Source organism: Mesoplodon densirostris, chromosome 12 (assembly GCF_025265405.1).
Source record: "Mesoplodon densirostris isolate mMesDen1 chromosome 12, mMesDen1 primary haplotype, whole genome shotgun sequence".
NCBI lineage: Eukaryota > Metazoa > Chordata > Mammalia > Artiodactyla > Ziphiidae > Mesoplodon > Mesoplodon densirostris.
In genome coordinates, this window is record NC_082672.1 from 36,737,726 (window position 1) to 36,758,470 (window position 20,745).

Here is a 20,745-nt window from a genome sequence, read left to right on the forward strand (position 1 = left end):
GCTATTAGCATCCTGAATTAACGGGTAGAGTGGTTTTCAAACAAGATATTTTCATGATGGACACAATGTGGACTCAGCAAAGTTTCTCCTTCAAGAAAATACAGCTTCGATTTCAAAGAGTTCTGATTAGACTTAATACCATTAGGGAACCATCAAGGATTTGTGCTGTTGTTACTGCTTTTAACTATCAGTTACTTTCTAAACCAAAAATTGTGGGTAGTTAACTTGACCGACAGTCAAGGTTTAGGAATGCAGAAGCAAATCCAAGGTACAGACGAGCTTCAGATGTGGACAGGCCTCAAGGAGTTTGGAATCTTTTTAGGTTGTCAGGTCCTAGCCTTTCTCATCATCACCATTGTGATTACTTACTTGTCTGGGATTTATAAATAAAAATTCATTTCCTTCATCACATCCCCTCCGTATACTACACGATTTTAGGAATCCTCAGTAAGCTTTATTAGTGACAATGTAAAACAATTACAATCAAAAACAAAATTAAACAAGCCTACCTAATGAATAAATTCTCAAACATACTAATGCCTATAACATATCCAGCAGATATCTGTTTAAAAAGTCAACACCATTTGTAAATTAATTACCAAAAATATAACTGTTTTCAATTTCCATAATACTTGAAAGCATAAATATAAAGTTCAAAAGAACACATACAACAAAATAGTCTATAAAACAAAGTTAACATTAAAAGAATTGTTCAGTTGACTTTATAGCATTTGTTATATAAAATTATTTAAAACAGTACATTTTCTGTATCATACATGAAAGTTCACATCCAGATGTCTTTTCTATCAAATCCTTATTCTTTCTCCATTGTCAAAATCCTAATTTTCACTCCTGGCTAGATTTTTCTTCCTTGGCAATTCTTTTTGTTACCCCACTGAAATATTTCTCACGGAAGGAATTATGACCTTGGTACGGCAGAAAGTGATCACTCAGCAGATGTGAATACTGGTCCCGGTTCTGGTTGGTTGGAAAATACAGAAAATAAAGATGTTTGAGTTATTTCTTTCGTTAGCCTGCAACCAAAGCAGTCATTTACTTTAAGCAAAATCTCACTCTCTGGTACACATTTGTTTTCCTTTATTACATGAACAAGAAATACACCACCACTTTATATCTGTATCATGCTTGGGTCTCCAAAGTGTTTTCACTTACTTCACCTCATCTGATCCACACAACGGTCCTCTGCACAGAGAAGACAAAAACTTTTACTGGGAAAAGAGACCCAGGGAATGCAAAGAGAATCATCCAGGCAACTCGAGTTGGGACAACCACCTGCATCTTCCGATTCCTAGTTCAGCACAAACTGAAACTGTCTTTGACTATAAGAATTATCAAGCAAAGAAGCTTCTACTCCAATGGTGTACAACAAATTATTACATTTGTATGATGTCATACAGATCAGTAAAACTGTTTGGGGGTACATGCACGTTCAGTTAATGAAATAAACTATTCCTGGCAACTTTAAGTAACCTCAGTAGATGAAGATACAGGATAAACAAGTGATTTTCACACTTTTAGAATTCAGAGACAGGTGAGGACTAGTGCTTAGACTGACATTTGGAAACTGGAAATATTAACCTGGGATAAAATGTCATGTTTCAGCTTAGAAAATTGAGGATAAGAAGACTGACAGACAACATTGAAACATCAGCTTCTCAGCCAATTTCACTAGCCACCTCAAACTGTGAAAAAAAAAATCTAATTAGAAATAAAATCTCGGGCTTCCCTGGTGGCGCAGTGGTTGAGAGTCCGCCTGCCGATGCAGGGGACACGGGTTCGTGCCCCGGTCCGGGAAGATCCCACATGCCGCGGAGCGGCTGAGCCCATGAGCCATGGCCACTGAGCCTGCATGTCCGGAGCCTGTGCTCCGCAACGGGAGAGGCCACAACAGTGAGAGGCCCGCGTACCGCAAAAAAAAAAAAAAAGAAAGAAAGAAAGAAAGAAAATCTCATTTCCCATGCACTTCTGTAAATTCATATTCAAATGTACAGGGATTAATGTGATTCTGAGAATTGGCGGGAGACATAATTAGAAAATATGAAGCCTAATTATTTATCCTGGTTTCAGTATTAAAATGATATCTACAAATATATCTGGAATATAACAATCCTCAAAATATTTTTGTACTTTTCCTCATTCCTGTATGAGATGAATACTTTCATTCTCTCCCTCATATCTAATATTAATAAAAGCCCAGGTTTAGCAAAATAAAATTATGTTGGCTGAGTTGTTTATTCAGAAACTATTTTGCCCCAGAATGTTTTTTTTTAATTATACAAAAAAATTATTAAACATGCCCAGATTTCCTGATTCATTTAAAAAGAAAAAAAGTGGCTATTTAAATTTTATGGCACTAAGTATACTACAGTTCCAAATTCTTGCAAGCACGTGAAAGCATGCCAATGGTTACTAACTTCAGGCTATATAATCCCCAAAAGATAAAAAGTTAAAGAATACCAAATGAAAGGTAGTATTTATGGGGTATTTATTATGGGCCAAAAACCATCCTAAATGCTTTACATGCACCATCTAATATAAACTCATCAGCTCTAAGAGATAAGTACACTATTATTACCATCTACAGATGAGGAGTTATTTAAGAGTACAGGCCCGAGCCAATACAGCTGGTAAGTGACAGAGCTAGGATTTGAACACAGGTCTACCAGACCCAGGGACTACACCCTTTAACTATAACATAATGAGGTTTTTTTCCCCAAAAGAGCTAACTTTTTCCTCAACTCAAGAAGCAGGAGTATCTCTGGGAATAAACATGTGATGAACAAAGGCTTCCCAGAAAGGAAGAGACCTGGATCAGAAATGCTATTAACTTTGTTCTAGTAACTAAGAGGATTATTTCAATGACACAAAATTTTCATACTAGAAGGCGATATAAGGAGCCACAGGATGCCTGAGGGATACCATAACCCTAGCAGTACTGTCGACTGGACAGGAGGACTCAACGTCCACATCTCCAGACCGGACCTGGGAGAGCAGCAATACAGGACGATGGTCCAGCATTTAGCCTTGCCTTGTGCATGCCAACTTTTATCAGAAGTCTGACTGAAGAGTCATAGGAAAGGAAGGGACTTGCCATCATCTGCTCTTCCAGGCGTTCTACATTCTGTCCTTATATCAAATAAGATCACTAGAAAACTTGCCTACTTTCTGAACTACATTAGCTTAATCCTGGCAGAAATACCTTTACCTGGTTATATGTAAAGCTATGTCCAGATGTGACATCTCTCCTGCTACATTACTTCTCACAGCTCTCTGAATCATTCTCCACCCAGTCATCAAAATCAGACACCTGGGTCAAATCACTCTCCCTTTTCTTCTCACATTCAGTCAGTCCTAAAATCTTAGATTCTGCATCCTAAATTTCTCAAATCCACTCCTCCTCTTCATCCATAACTCCAGTACTATAGTTTAAGCCTTCCTCATCTCTCCTTGCTTTTTTCCTAAACTGCCAGTTGCCTTGCCTTTGTGGCTCTCTCTCTATTCTCCATAATGGGATCAAATGCAACTTATTAAAACGCAAATCTAATATTCCAGCATTCTGGCTAAAATCCAAAAGGGTTCAAACTTTCCCCAATTCTGAGGCTTTTCCCTTAACATTTGGGAGTGAGATTCAATTGCACATCAGTTTGCTGAATGTCTTCTCAGTTTCCTCTTCTGTACAAGAGGGATCAGAACACTGTCAGGCAGTGAGATTGTTCCCAGCTTTGCCTTCTGTCCTCTCTTCTCCCTGTGACTCCTCTAAGCCATGCAAGAGCACCTCTCCATCTCAAAATGCACTGCAGGCTACTTCAGTGAATGTCCTGGGGCTGCAGTGGTATGACAGGACAGAAATGTGTGATCCCAGAGTGCTAGCTTAAAAGGTAGAGGCATGGTAAGACAGCTGAAGATCACGATGTGCCGGGGACTGACTCAGGCTCAGTTACTTATGTGCCTAACCCACCAACACTGCCAATTATGCAGCTCACTGGGGGAAGCAGGAGAGAAAAGCCGAAGCACAATGGAAAGTAGGTATCCTCATAGACCAAAGTGGGAGGAGCTTAACCAAATAGCTTGTCTTTGACTTAAAGGATATATATAGGACAAACTGAGGATGAAGAAGAGACTATAAAGACCAGAGGCAGAGACTGAGAATGAACAGCAGAAACCTGGAAAACCCAAAAGTAATGATTAAAACCTATGCCAATTAATGTTTATCAAGAAAACATATACTACCTATGGCATTCTTTATCTTACTAGTTTAGACTTCAAGATTCGCTCAGAACATATAGTAGTAAAAGCAAAATAAGCCCCTAACAGTGCTACAGAGACCCAGTGACAGAGAAATACATGCTACGGGAAAAGTGGGGAAAGACTATTAACCTTCGAAATGCAGCCTCTGGGGGCTGGGGGAAATCCTATTTATCTCCCAGGGAGTAGAGAAGAATCAATGTGAGGTATGTGTTTGGGTCCTATACTGGCACGCCTCCTTCTATAAGATTGATTGCCCCCTAATTGTGAAATAAGACATTCATAACAAAAACTCCTGGAGAACCCAAAAACTCCAAATCCCTTGTGCAGCCAGGGACCTGGCAAGAGCCGTTCTATTACTAGCAGCGTTAAGTCCTGCTTCGGGATAAGCCAGACACTCCAGAGACTTTGGCTGCCATTTTCATCTAAGTGGAAAAGATATGGTTCATAAAATGTTCCACATAAAACATTCAGTACATTTATGGTCCACATATTATCACATACATATCATATACGTAAAGATCATTACCTATGAACAATACACATTTAACATATACTCTGGTCCTTATGAAAAATACCATTTGCAGCATTCAGAACGTATGTTACCTTGATGCTGAATAAAATGGCAAGCTCGCTATTTTTTTCTCTCTTTTCCCTCTCTCTTTCATCCTATCTTTAGTTTAGTTCACCAGGGCTCACACTTGAGATGATGATATTGAACTCTACATATTTTTCATCACCTTTTGATAACTCTTCTCTATTCACATTCCCTGCCCATCTCAACCAAGAATATCTGCAGATTTTTTTTTTTCAACTCAGTATCTCAAAGGCCAAGGGTTTACTTAAAAGGAGAAGAGTATCCTCAAGCAGCACAACCCTTGATCTCCCTCACTAACTCAATCTTGCCCCAATGTTTGATTTCTGGTTTCTCTAACACTTCCTAATCTGTCTATCACTATCAGTCATGACATCATCTATGTATCATAAAACCTGAGTTCTGCCAATCTTTAGTAAGCAAGAAATACTTCATGGAAAATAAAAATACACAAAGAATTAGGAAATGCCAAGAAAGAAAACTATGGCGATGAAAGATTACAGACCACCTTTCCCAAATTTCATAACTACTGGTTAAATTTTGGCACATGGCAGTACTTAAGGAAATATGAATAAAATATTAAGATTGCTGATTACACTATCTACTTTTTATCATTTTTATAACCAGACATCAAGAATTTCTGTAGGAAAATCTGTGCTAGCTACAGATGGCTACATAATGGAAATACACAGCTTTCAGACCTATCACTTAACTTTGTAAGACAAACAGCAATTGTAAATATGACAAGAAACATACAAGTTCTGATTCAAGAAAGCAACTGATACGTATTTGCAACTATGTGTTTTACATAAGTGAATTATTTAATTTTCTGCATCTTTTCACAGCAGATTATTATCTAAATTTTGCAGATATGGAAAGAGACTAAAAGAGTTTAAATAATCTGCCACAAGTCACACATCTAGTAAGCAGTATTTCCAGAATTGTAGACTAGATCAGACTTCAAAACTCATGCTTTTTCCATCACACTTTTTTTTTTTTTAAAGTAGAAATTACATCAAAACAATGGTTAAAGAGTTAACTTCCCACATGGTAGATTAGTGGGTCGTTCAAAATGGAGTTTGACATTTAGAGAACATTCTTCACGGAACAGCAACATATTTGGTAGCACATATTTCAGATCTAAATTTTTACACAGAACCCCTTTAACCACTGTCCCACCCAGCCAATTTCCTGTCCTATCAGTACTGCTAATTCTAAACATAAACCACTCGAGGAATTTTAACACACTTGCCAAAAAAAATCAAAGGAAGCTTTACAATTGGTAGTGTACTTTTATGTGTACAGTGCCCTCTTCTGGCTGAAGCAGATAAATCCTTCTTTATAGTATTTCCTGCTGTGGATAAAGATAGTTTAAAGCAGAGCTGACCATCAGGCATCCGACAGTCAGAAGCACTCTATTTCCCTCACTGTCTCTAAGTCCTGATTGCTGTAAACATCCAGAGTTACAGAGCAGCAACATGATGGCCATTTTCCTTCAGAGGGCACTGGCATTTATTCACACCATTTCATTTTTAGAAGAATAGTGTGGAAATATACAAATACATATTTACCTTAGTGATTGTAAAGTGTATCACTGTCATTTATGTCCATTTGCAAATTATTCTCAAGAAAAATAAAGGAAAAGTACATAAACTAGACCTTATTCAAGTTAATCTTTATTTTTACAAATAACTCTACATCAAAAGTAGAGCATCAAAAAGAACACAGGAGACATTAAAAGGAAAGTACTTCAGCCACTTGTAATTTAATAAATGTTAATCTAAAGGGGAACAACTTCTCAAGAAAAGAAAAAAAACTGTATGTTTTGTAGTTACATCTGAAGCTGACACTCTGAATGCAACTAATGACATTCTGGATTACACTGGGAGAATACATACATGTAAGAGCGTCCTGAACATCATAAAACTGCTCAGACTTTAAAGACACTAAAGTTGACAACTCCATTTAGGTAAAACTATCCTTCTAGTTACTGCCTTCTCCCAGACATCTGCCATTCTTTGTTATCATCTCCTCCTTAAACAGAAGGAAGGTGTTATGATTTTCCACAGTATGGCGATTCAGCTGCTTTTTTGGTTTGCTTCTCATGAGAAATGAGGCCTAGGTATGATGGGATTAAAATGTTTCTGTACCACTGACTTTTGAGGAGTGATATCAGGGTAATGATAAAATTCAGTGTATTTTGAAACAGAAAACTTTTAGCTAGCCTTAACTATCTATTCCTACTCTTCTTTCAAATGGATGATTTAAATGCTGTTGAATTTGATTGTTTTTATTCTAGAGGGGCCCCAAACAATCACTGAACAATTACTATTCATTCTATAAATATTTACTGAGTGGTGAGCAAAACAGTCAAGCTCCATGAATTCACAGTTATATACTAGCAGGAACAGACATTAAACAATGTATACCCAAACATGTATTTACAAACCATGATTAAACACTGGGAAGAAAAAGGTTACTATAAGAATATAAGGAGACACCTACTTAGATGGGGGAGAAGAGAATGGATAAGAAAGGCTTCCCTAAGGAAGTGACATTTATCTGAGACCTAAAGGATGAATCAAATTTACTCATAGAAAGAGATGAGAAGAAAGCATTCTAGGGAACACACTGTGTTCTAGGGAACACAATGAGGGAGGAAACACAATGTGAAAAGACTCAGACTTGAAAGAGGTAAGTACATTCTGGGAACTGAAAGCAGGCTAGTGTGGCTAAGGCTTGCAAAACTAAAGGGAAGGTGGCAGAAAATGAAATTGGAGAGACAGGCCAGAAGTCTAAGGTCAGGCCGGCCTTGAAGGTTATGTGAAGGATTTTGAATTTTAGTCTAAATTTCACAGAAAGTTATTGATGACTTTTAAGCAGGGGAGTTTCATTATCTGTTTACATTCTGAAAGATATTCTGGCTACCGTACAGGAAACGTAATGGTAGGAGAAATTCCAGAGGCAGGGAAACCAGCTGGAAGACTACTGCAGTAGTCCAGGAAAGCGGCACTGCACCATGTCCTTTGGGAAGCAGGGAGGAAGGACAAAAATACATGCACCTACTCAGCTACCCCAAGCCAGATTTCTAAAAGTTATCCTTAACTCCTGTCTCCCTTACCCCAATTATTCAATTAGTCATTAGGTCCTGCCACACCTACCTCCCCTGAAGCTCTCAATTCCACTGTCTCGCCCACAATCTCCAGTTTCTACCTTTCTTAGTTGACAGCCTCATCATCTTCACATGACCATGCCAGAAGCCTCCAGGCTGGTATCACAGGCATCTTTCCATAATAAAAACTTGCCTGCATGTTAAAGCCTGGGTGACCTTCCTAAAGCAAGAACTTCTGCCACTCTCCTAACTCACATTCCTCAGGGCTTGCCATCACTTATAGGATAAACTTGAAACTCTTTGGTATGTAAAGACCAAACTCAACACTAGGCAGGCCTTTGGTTTTCCACTTCGCAAGCCACTCCTCCCCACATATTTAGTATTTCAGACATGCTTAAATGTCTAGGGTTCCCTGAATGCACCATAACCCCTCTCATGTCTCTGTACCTTTGCTGAAAATGTTCGCCTCTTGACTCAAGCACCATCTCCTCAGGTAGGCGCTCCCTGGTGTTCACAGAGCAATGTGCACTGATCACTACAGAACCAAACACGTTATGCTGGAATGGGTTGGGTCATCGTTTCTCCCACATGCAAGTTCTCTAAGGATAAGGACTATGTTTTATCAGTCTGTTCTGCCTCAACACATGACACAAATGGTCCCATAAACACATGCTGAGTGATGACAGCCATGGCTTTCCCCTCAGGGGACATGCAATCAAATCAGAAAAAGAAAACATACAAAAATATGAAAAATACATGAATGTAAAAATCAGTAAAAGACAGTTTTCTCATTTCTCATACTACCTCTTCCATTCACTCTCAACAAAACTTAATCCTTCTTTAAAGAGAGAAAAAAAGGAGTTATCAGGTATGAATTTTCTCAACTTCCTTGCCCCCAGCCCCCCTCTACTACAAACTGGATCCCCTTGCTTAACTCTACAGTCTGTCTCATCACTCCCAACCCACATTCTAACTGAAGCCAAAATTCTCTCTCACGGTATCCCTTTACTGCCCAAAGAGTTAATTTCAAAGAATCCCCCAACAATATACCTAAGAATAATCATCAATTTATAAAAATTACTGTTTAAAAACAAGAGCTTTCCCCTAGAAAGGTGTCACTTTGGGGATGAAGTTGAAAACCATCTGGAAGAAAACCAAATGGCTTCTATTTTAATAATAGGTCAGGTTTAAGTTGTCCTTTCACTTACTGACAGCTCCTGATAATGAGATAATGATTTCTTCTACCTCACCAGTATTAACCTTAAGTCATTTATATTCTCAAAGTGGCAGCAGTTTATACAAAACAGCAGTTTCACTGCAAACACTTGAATACAAATGGCTTACGAAACCATGATATGTGGATAAGTGGAAACCAATGAGGCTGTCATCGTAAGTAAAAGCCATCAAACTGGTGATGCTCACCTAATTCTGTCGAGGATTCATGAAACAGATTAAAGGTATAATACACATTCTTTAATAAGGTGAGAGGAAGAAGGCAAAGAGATGGAAGAGGAAAACAGTGAGCAGATTTTCCTTCTTATAATCAGCAGAGAGTGGAAATGAAATGTAAATGACAGTGCTGAACGTAATGGACCTCAGTTCAGCTTCAGGGTAATTATCCATGTCCGGCTTTTGTTTAAAAATCCTGCTCCCCTTATCAAAGCTTCCCAGTGTTCTACATCTGGTACTGGACAGTAGCTATAGAAACCACTTGTGCTAAAGTTATACAACTATAAACAGCACTAGGCCATTTCCAAACCAAGGACAAGCAGGTCAAAAGTCTGGCAGCCAATACTATTAAGGAAAAAAACCCTCTAGCACTACTCTTAATGGGAGCAAGGTAAGGGTTGGAAATCTTCATCCCTAAACTAGGTATTTACATATAACCTGTACTTGTAAAAAGTTTAATTACTCTGTAAGATATTAAGTTACCTAAAATTTGTTAAAATATTTTAATATATATAAAAATCTTTATATCTAGAATTCTGAAAATGAGTGACATCTAATAATTGAATTTTGACATCTGGCACTCAACATATAATTTCTTTCTAACTAAAAAAACCCATCATGGATATTTGTGTTATCATGATGATACAGAACTATGAATACTTTCTACATACTCGCCACTAAAACCTATAACTCCATAAAATTCAAAACTTAACCTCAAACATTAAAATACAGGCCAACACAGGGGATAAAAATGTAATGACAACTTATTAGTTACTATATCTAAAAGTCAATTAAAGTTAAGAAGAACCTTACTTACCCTAAGCAGCAGAGGATGAGTAACAGACCAAAACACGCATAGACATGAACATACATACTCTTGATTTAATTTGGAGACAATTCATCTCCTAGGTGACTTCTTAAAATCATCAACAATCCATTAAAAGAAAAATTAATTAAAATACACATGCATTTATATATGTAAACATCAAAAACAAACAAAATTATTTTGCTTAGGGATGAATTCGACAGTGATAATATTACAAAGGGAAGTAAGGAAGTGATTACCATAAAAGTCAGATTAGTGGTTATACCTGCAGGAGGTGTTTATGATCAAAAATAGCCACAAAAGGGGGTGCTCCAATACTCCGTAATTCTGACCTTGGTGGTGGTTACAGAGATGTTTACTTTATAATTATTCATTAATCTGTACCCTTTAGGTTTGGGGCAAAAAAATACACATTAAAATCTCAGGGTTGGGTTCTTGGTGGGTCATGGAGTGAGAAGAAGACACTAGTTTGTGTTTGAATTTGAAAAACACTAGAAATATAGTTCTAAATTAAATAACCATTTGATAAATAAATAAAAATACAAAAAATAGAAAACGTGTCATTTGAGAATTATAAAAAAAGCTCCAGAGGATTATGCTATGAACATAAACTTCCCATTTCCCTAAACCATTCATGCCTTGGACTCCTAGATCATACTTTATATTTTGCAACTGACCTCTGCCTAAGATTCTGTAACAGCAGTTAAAGACTGTTTTACTGCCATGGTTTGAAAATATGAGCATTAGAGCTGAAACATTAAGATGGATGCTCTCTCTGCCTTCAGAGAACTGCTTTTTCCTGCAAATAAAAGAGTCATATCCAAATAGCATCATAAGTAGAAGGATCCAGGTATCTTAAATGATTCCTTCTTGGAGCTAGTAGGGGATAGACTTTTGCTTTTTCTTGGTTTACCAGAAATAGTAATTTAAAACTATTATGATAGCATTAATTTAACAAAAAATCCAGTTTGGCAAAGTCATTTAGTTGCAGAAGTATAAAAGAAAAAGTCAAGTGATGACTCTCTAAAATTTAAATTCAAGGAAAAGTACCATTTACAGCAAAAGTGATTCATTCAGAACTAAGTAGATGGCATGATCCTTAAAACTGAATTAATACAATATGATATGCAGCATCAGGCTTCTTTCTGTTTTTATAAGCCTTTTTTAAATATCTCAAGTTGAAATATAATTTATAAATAATGCAAATAGCTTCCTTCTGATTTCTAATGCAAAATAATTTAAGAGTCTCTCTTTCTCCATCTCTCTCCCTGCCCTCTCTCTCTCTCTCACACACACACAGAGACACACACACAGACACACATTTTGATGGTAATGAATACTGTATTGTACTATGACCTAGACTCAGTTCATATCCAACTATCATGTTCTGACTTAGTGTCACCCTGTCTTATTTTCCTCACTGATAAATGAAGTAGCATCTATTTCCCACCAGGTATGTTATAAGATTGAAATACTTCATACCTAATCTCTAATCTTTCATAGCTCTAATCAAAAGGAAAATACCCAACCATCCTGGCAAGAGACAGGCAAAAAACAAAGTATTTCAGAAAGAAAGGTCAACAGCAAGAGACCACCTTTAATTCAAATGGCTGCCAAAGGAAAAAAAATTGACAACATCGATCCTGGGAAAGGATAATGCATAATGGAAACAGGCACAAGCATTATGTCAGCAAAACACCACAGTTTATGATTAGCAACACTACTATCATTCTAATATGGAAACTACTTATACAAAGACTAATTTCTTCCACTTCAAGCCATTCATAAGTCATTTTCTCAAACAAGTGACCTCAGTTTCTCTTCTCTCTCTTCCTCATTTAAAACACTGTTGTTGTTGTTATAATGTTAATGGTTCTTTTCTCCCTCCATAGCTTTAAAATCTTTCAGTCCTTTAGTCAAGTCTTTCAGTTTTGGCCACCTTCCATTCTGATTAATGAAGCATTCATAGGCTTCATGTTACTGGACTCTTTCATTTGGTCCAAAATAAAAAATTACATTAACTTTCATCACCTGCTACTATGACCTCCCAATATTCTCTACTTTAAATCGTGTGAACTATACTGGCTAGCTATAAAAAAAATAACAACTGATTTATACAATATTATAACTTTAGTCTAAATTAATGCCCATATGGTATCTAAAATTAAATTTATCTATACTTCAGTACTTCTCAAACCACCAGCAGTGTAAGGCAGGATGTCAAGTAAATAAGCCACAAAACAAATAGGGCACATGATGGCCCATTTAGTGCAATGACAATTTAAGATAATTTTCTTATATTTAACCAAGTACTATAGTGTATAAAAGTTGCATGAATGTTTAAAAAAAAAATTTCAAGGAAGTCTTGAAAATGGCTGCTTTGGGCACTCATTTGTCTATCCAAGTATATTGGTATAAAGCACTGAGAGAGTATTATTTTGGGTACTTCACTGAAGACAAACTACTACACTTGATTTCTGAACTGTTCTGGACAATTCTAGAGATCAGCATTTTTCTCCTATGAATTTTATATGAGAAAAATGTTTTATAGGAGTAACCACTGTGACCACAACTATATATAGCAGCATTGACTACATGTTGTATCAACAGGAAAAATAAGTTCTAGTAAAAACAAATCACATTCTGCCATGGCCCCATGAGTGATGAGAAAAAACTGGCTTTAAAAGAAACTTGTAACATGCTACTCAAGAACATTTGCCTTTTAATCTTGGCATATTCTAAAGGTAGAATTGTGTTTTGGTGAAGAGGCAAAATGATCTAGAAAAAAGGATAGAGAATTTCAGGGACAAGGAGGAGTTCTGGTCTCAAATTGGCCACTTCCTATTTAAGTGGACTGGGCTAGGCCTTGGCCACTTCCTCATCTCTAACAGAGGCAAAATAATAAGGTCAAATGGATGTGAAACCGCTGTAAAAAATAAAGCATTAAAACATTCAATTAGCTTTCAGACTACATCAACAGGGAATAATGACAGAAAACTAGCTTTTCTTAATCAGGCATCTTCATAATTTTAACATGGTTAGCAAGAATTTTCTCCTTTACTACTAATGTTCAGTAAGTCTGAAAACTATAGCCAATAATGTAAAGATACAAAGTTTTATGAAATATCTATATTCTTTAGATTTTTTTACATGTATAACTTATGTTTACATTTTAAAAGGGGGGGGAGGAAGAACACTTTATAACAACACATCAAGTGGGTCAAAAGTTATACTGAAGTTAAACCTAACAAGTAACAAATCAAAAATGAAGAGACACAGTATACAAAAGTGTAAAAATCTAAAATTAATAGTCTTCCACTGCCAAAATCAACAACACTGAACAAGGTCGAGAATAATTTGTTAGATGTGCATGAGAACTGTTTGACAATTTTATGTCATCACTTTCATTATAAAGGACTGGGATCTTGCTGCAATTATATACACTCCTCTCCATACAAACAGAAGGTAGAAATGAAGTAATTAATTAAAAGCCAAACACGACTAATTTAACATGACAAAGTAATTTCAGTTATAATAAACTCCATACAAGTTAAAACTCACTGATTAAATTTGATCTTATAAAGTGAAGCCCATTTCAAAAAATTACTTGAGCAAAAGGCTTTCCTTGTTTTATAAATTAATTTGCAAGGACAAAAGTAAAATGATAAAAAGCAACCAAACAAAAATTAACACTGCCTTTATAGGTTTAAAAATATCTAAGGTGAGTGACCTTATTTATCATTTTTAGGTACGAAAAAGCATTCTCAGAAGCATTCTTAGATCATTCTCTATTTCTTCTTCTGTGTATCAAATTTGCTTAGGGAAATATTATAAATCTACCAAAAAAAATATACTAGACTTTCCTAAACAAATTAAACTCAGGGAAAAGCAAATGTGAAATTGTCCACAATGGGTCTTAATTTTGTCACTAAAACAGAAATGACTGATTTATTATGGGGCTCCATTAATTATTAAAGCTTTTTCTCTAGATTTTTCTCCTTCCAATTCTTTGGAACAGTGCTTCAAGCCCTCATAATCATCATATGGTGCAAGTACTTTTTATGGAGGCCACAAAATTAAGACTGCTGATGTCATTCACTGTACTTTCTAATATCAAGACTTAAAACTGCAAAATTTATAGGTAATATTTGTATTTTTAATGCATTAAAATAAACATTAAATAAACAACCTAACTTTATACCTCAACAAACTAGAAAAAGAAGAACAAACAAAGCTCACAGTAGAAGGAAGGAAATAAAGATCAGAGAAGAAATAAGTGAAATAGAGACTAAAAACATAATAGAAAAGATGAATGAAACTAAGAGCTGGTTCTTTGAAAAGATAAATAGAGCTGACAAGCCTTTAGCTAGACTCACCTGAAAAAAAAAAAAAGACTCAAATAAGTAAAATCAGAACTGAAAGAAGAAACTTTAAACGGATACCACAGAAATACAAAGGATCATAAGAGACCACTATCAACACTTATATGCCAACAAATTATACAACCTAGAAGAAATTCCTAGAAACACACAACCTTCTAAGATTGGGTCATGAAGAAACAGAAAATCTGAATAGACCAATTGCTAATAGAAATTCAATCAGTAATCAAAAACTTCCCAACAAACAAAAGCAGAGGACCAGATGTCTTCATTTGTGGATTCTACAAAACATTCAAAGAAGAATTAATACCATCTTTTTCAAACTCTTCCAAAATATACAGAAAGAGGGAACACTTCCAAACTCATTCTACAAGGCCAGCATTACCCAAAACCAGACAAGGATACCACAAGAAAAGAAATTACAGACTAATATCCTTGATGAATATAGATATACAGCTCCTCAGCAAAATATTAGCAAACCAAACTCAATGATACATTAAAAGAATCGCACCATGATCAAGTGGAATTTATTCCAGGGATGCCAGAAGAGTTCAATACAAGTCAATCAAACGTGATACACCACATTAAAAAAAGGAAGAATAGGGCTTCCCTGGTGGCACAGTGGTTGAGAGTCCGCCTGCCGATGCAGGGGACACGGGTTCACGCCCTGGTCTGGGAAGATCCCACATGCTGCACAGCGGCTAGGCCCGTGAGCCGTGGCCGCGGAGCCTGTGCTCTGCAACGGGACAGGCCACAACAGTGAGAGGCCCGTGTACCGCAAAAAAAAAAAAAAAAAAAAAGGAAGAATAAAATTATATGATCATCTCAATAGATGCAGAGAAAGCATTTGACAAAATTCAACATCCATTTATGATAAAAAATTGTATGGAACTGCAAAAAAGCCCAAATAGCTGAAGCAATCTTGAGAAAGAAGAACAAAGCTGGAGGTATTATGCTCCTTGATTTCAAACTATATTACAAAGCTGTATCAATTACAGCAGTATGGTTTTAGCATAAAAACAGACACATAGATCAATGGAAGAGAATAGAGAACCCAGAAGTAACTCCACACTTTTATGTTCAATTAATTAATGTATGACAAAAGAGCCAAGAATATACAATGGGGAAAGGACAGTCTCTTCAATAAAGAGTGCTGGGAAGACTGGACAGCCACATGCAAAAGAATGAAACTCTATCCTCTTCCATCATACACAAAAATTAACTAAAATGGATTAGAGACTTGAAGAAAACACAACTGGTTTCTTGACATCGATTTTGGTGATGATCTTTTGGATATGACTTTAAAAATAAGACAACAAAAGCAAAAACAAACAAGTGAGACTACATCAAACTAAAAGGTTTCTGCACAGCAAAGAAAATCATCAACAAAATGAAAAGGTAACCTACCAAATGGGAAAAAACATTTGCAAATCATGTATCTGATAAGGGTTAGCATCCAAAATATACAAAGAACTCATATAACTCAAAAGCAAAAAATTAAAATAAAAAAATGGGCAGAGGATCTGAATAGACATTGTTCCAAAGACAACATACAGATGGTCAACAGGCACTTGAAAAGATGCTCAACATCACTAATCTCGGAAATGCAAATCAAAACCACAATGAGAGATCATCTCACACCTATTAAAATGGCTGTTATCCAAAGGAAATAACAAATGTTTGTGAGGATAAAAAGGAAAGGGAACCTGTGTGCATTTTTGGAAGAAAGGTAAATTGGTGCAGCCACAATGGAAAACAATATGAAAACCCCTCGAATTAAAAACAGAACATATGACCCAGCAATTCCACTTCTGGGCATTTACCTTATGAGAACGAAAACCCTAATCTGAAAAGATACATACACCCCCACATTCAGTGCAGCATTATTTACAACAGCCGAGATATGGGAGCAAGTTGTATGTTCATCGATGGATGAATGGATAATGCAGACGTGATATGTATAATAGAATACTCCTCAGCGATAAAAAAAGAATGAAATCTTTCCATTTGCAACAACATGGATGGACCCTGAGGACATTAAGCAAAGTGAAATAAGACAGAAAAAGACAAACACCATATGATCTCACTTATATGTAGATTCTAAAAAACAAAACAAAAAACGAAGCTTATTAAGACAGAGAACAGATTGATAAGTTGTCAGGGGGTTAGAGGTGGGAGACAGTGGAGGGGGGTCAAAAAGTACAAACTTCCAACTATAAAATAAATAAGCCATGAGGATGTAATGTACAGCATGGTAACTAGTTAATAATAGTGCATTGCGTATCTGAAAGTTGCTAAGAGAGTAGATCTTGAAAGTCCTCATCATGAGAAAAAAAATTTGTAACTATGTATGGTGATGGATGTTAACTAGACTTACTGTGGTGATCATTTCCTAATGCATACAAACACTGAACCATGGTGTACAGATGAGAAATATGTCCATTATACCTCATTAAGAATGCTAATGTCACTCACTTTACTTTCTCATTTCAAGACTAAAACTACAAAATCTATAGGTAATATTTGTTTTTTATATGTATTACTCATGTGGCTGGCACATAAATGTTACTTATTATTATTACTACCTCAAGTAAGTACATTAAGTGCTGTGATTTCTAAGAGCTGTAATGTTACTATCTGAATTATCAAATGTCTTACTACTTCCCTCAAAATATAAAAGACATGAGAAGTGACTGGGAGAGTATGAAAAACGCATACTCTAACATACAACAGAAGGCTTTTATTCAATGTGACAGATACTGATAATCAGTGTTATGGACTGAATTGTGTGCCTCAAAATTCGTATGTTGAAGTCCTAACCCCCCAATATTTCTGTACTTGGACATAGGGCCTTAAAGGAGGTGAATGAAGTTAAATGAGGCCATCACTGTGGGGTGGCAATCCAATAGCACCGATGTCCTCATAAGAGGAAGAAACATCAGCAGTGTGTATGTACAGAGGACACAAAGAGAAGGCGGCTGTCTACAAGCTAGGAAGAGAGGTCTCATCAGAAACCAAACCTGCTGGCTTTGGACTTCCAGCCTCCAGAACTGTGAGAAAATCAAGTTCTTTTATTTAAGCCACTCCGTCTGCAGTATTCTGTTATGGCAGGCTGAGTAGACTACAGTTAATTTAAAAAGTCAGTAAAAGCAGGAAAAAATTAAAATGCTTTGTTAATATATTAAACATCTTATTTCAACTTAAAAATCTGTATATTCATGGACTTCCCTGGTGGTCCAGTGGTTAAGACTACGCTTCCACTGCAGGGGGCGTGGGTTCAATCCCTGGTCAGTGAACTAAGATTCCACATGTCACGTTATCAATCTTTTGATACAGAATTAAGACCTGCAAAGATGTCCAGTTTTGGCTTCTGTAAAATGAAGCAAGAACTTAGACTCTTACAAAGCAACCTCAGTACAGAAACCTGGACTGCAGTAACCTTTTTCCAACCTGTTATAGTTATCTCAACCATTTCCAATACAAGACTCTAAATTTTTCAGCAATTCACTTTGTCCTATCTTTCTAAAGCATTCTTATTTGTTTCTACAGAAATGACAACTTTATTTTTCCATTCATATTTCACTGGTCTAACTAGTATTTAATTAGATTATATAAATGCCATAGCAAATATAACTGGCATAAACAGCTCATAGGAAAAACACAAGTGACTCACAATAGACAATTCATCTGTAAGTACAGAAGTGTACAGATACAGTAGAGACCAAGTAACTCACTAGCTCCAAGTATCTGACCTATTCTAGGCATCATGCATTGTGTTTTAGAGCAGGAATAGCCAGTACTGGTTAATCAACTGAGTTTGAAATGAGGTTAGTTAAGAGGGCTTCTATGGTACAGCCCTCCCTTGGCATCCACAGGAGATTGGTTCCAGGGCCCACTGTGGATACCAAAATTGGCAGATGCTCAAGTCTGAGAGTCGGGTCTCAGCATCCACGGGTTCTGCATGATCAGTTTCAACCAACTGTGGATCGTGTGCCACATTTAGGATGTGCAGTTTGGCTGAATCTGTGGATGTGAAACCCTCGGATAGGGAGGGCTTATTGCATATCCAAATAAATGGCGGCCATTTAAAATGATCGCTTTGAAAGGTTGTGTCACTGTGTCAAACAATTTGAAAACTCCTCTTTTGGAATTTCTGAAAACTGCTTATGTTTTAAACGCTTAATGGTAAACTGTCATCCTTGGAATGAGATTTGACTTCCAAAAAACATTAAGTGACCTGTCTGGTATAAAATGTGAGCAGCAAAGTGAAGGAATATAATTTGAAGAAAAGCAAGGTGTACTATAAAGTAAAATAACTGTTTAATATATTTCTTCTTTAAATGTAAATCTAAAAGTTTTAAGAACATGCTGAATAATTATGACATAAGTATACTGAGTACAAGATGCCACTCCAAGAATTATTTGCATATAAACTTCTAGTATTTGTTTAAAATGACTATCAGACATTCATTTTAATTATATCACATATACCTTTACATATGTATGTATGTGTGTACACAAATACATACATACACATATACGTAAGAGTGGACACCAATCACTTTATACACCCCCCCAACACACACACATACGTATATGTATATATACACGTAACTTAGCCTTCAGAAATGCCCTGATACCGGAGCCCAATTATTGAGGAAATTTTGCCACATTGAAGATTCTGAACCTTACTCTGTTATAAAAATGAGTCATGAAAATTTTTGCATCAAGAAATGACTTAATGAATGCAGCGTTTTAGGAAGATTTATTTAACATGTAAGAACTAGAGGTGTGAAAAATGGAAGGAGAAAGGTAATTTAGGAGATTATCAGCATAAACCAGGTATATGGTAATAAGGGTCTAAATTAGAGACAGACAGGAAATGGAAATTAAAAGGACAAAAACAAGAAATATGTAAAATAATATATGCAAAAGGGACTGTACAAACATTAGTTTTATTATTGTGAAAGAACCCATAAGCTGTGAAATAGATGAAAAAAATCAAATGCAGAGTAAGGATGAGTAAGACAAAATCCTCAGGCAGTAACACCCTGTTCTTTTCCGCTTACCCTACAAATCTAAAACAAAGATGAGGCTTACTCAAATTTCTAGTGAATATGGAAGAGCTTTGGTTGTCAATCAAGATAAGTACAGCCCAAGGAGCATTCTATAGATTTAATTAAGCTCCATTATGAGGTATTATATCAATTCTGATCTGGATATGAAGTAACAGATGTTTTGTTCTTTCTTCTCAAGCTTAAATGAATTATGTGTGGGGGAGAAAGAAAGAAAAAGAGAGAGAGAAAACACGTGTCGGACCCTAACAGAGGGGGGCAAATTACTTTCTCCTTTCTATAAAGTGACATTTTCTCTTCAGTGTAGTCTGCAATCAAGTAGGTTCTGCTTTTGGAGAGAAACGGTAACTGGTACATTGCTAATTAGACAATGGTTGTTCAATTAAGAGTGCTCTGTTTTATAACTGAGTTAGCCCAAGGATGTCAAATAAGCCTGAAAAGTAAAGGTCAACTTTTATTTCTAGTCTTCAACTTCTATACTCTATTCCTACCCTCTGAACTCCACCAAAGGCCACAAACCTGTTCAACTTCTACCTCTTCCTGAACCCGTCAATAATTTTTTAAAAAATCAAGGACTAACATTTCCAAACTTCATTAGAGGAAAACTAGAAAAATCTACTTCTAATTCTTCCATAATTTATCTGAAAAACACTAGGATAACTTACCTCAAATCCCTTCACCTTTTCCATCGTTATCAAGCGCCTTGATGTGCGACCGGAAAGCTTCTGCTCACAGTTGCTGATGAGTTTCAAGCAAGGGTGCCAGGGTACCATCTCTTCAGTGTATCTGAAGAAAGAGCAGCTGACTGTTAGGGACACTCACATGTGCACCACGCAAAGGATCATCATGGGGGTTATCCAGTGTGGTATGGGACGTGCTCCCACTACATGCTATACCATTTTATTTCACATACACTAATTGTCCATATAATCCATAAACAATCTGCATTTATAAAAAGCAAAGTATTTAACATAACCACATCCAAAGAAAGTAGTTTAATTTTTTTACCTGTATAATGAGGATGAGAGAGAACACAGGTATGT

At 36.3% G+C, this 20,745-nt stretch overlaps 1 protein-coding gene across 2 annotated transcripts in view; it reads right to left on the reverse strand.

Moving 5' to 3' along the window:
- Nucleotides 1-531: 531 nt before the first annotated feature.
- TRMT11 (tRNA methyltransferase 11 homolog) overlaps nucleotides 532-20,745 on the reverse strand; it is a 63,757-nt gene continuing 43,543 nt past the window's right edge. For both annotated transcript variants that reach the window (XM_060114675.1, XM_060114676.1), the window contains 2 exons: nucleotides 20,368-20,488; nucleotides 532-978 (listed from right to left, as the gene is read on the reverse strand). In XM_060114675.1, the coding sequence (XP_059970658.1) occupies nucleotides 847-978; nucleotides 20,368-20,488 (253 nt within the window). In that variant the 3' untranslated portion in view covers nucleotides 532-846. The remainder of the gene's footprint in view (nucleotides 979-20,367; nucleotides 20,489-20,745) is intronic.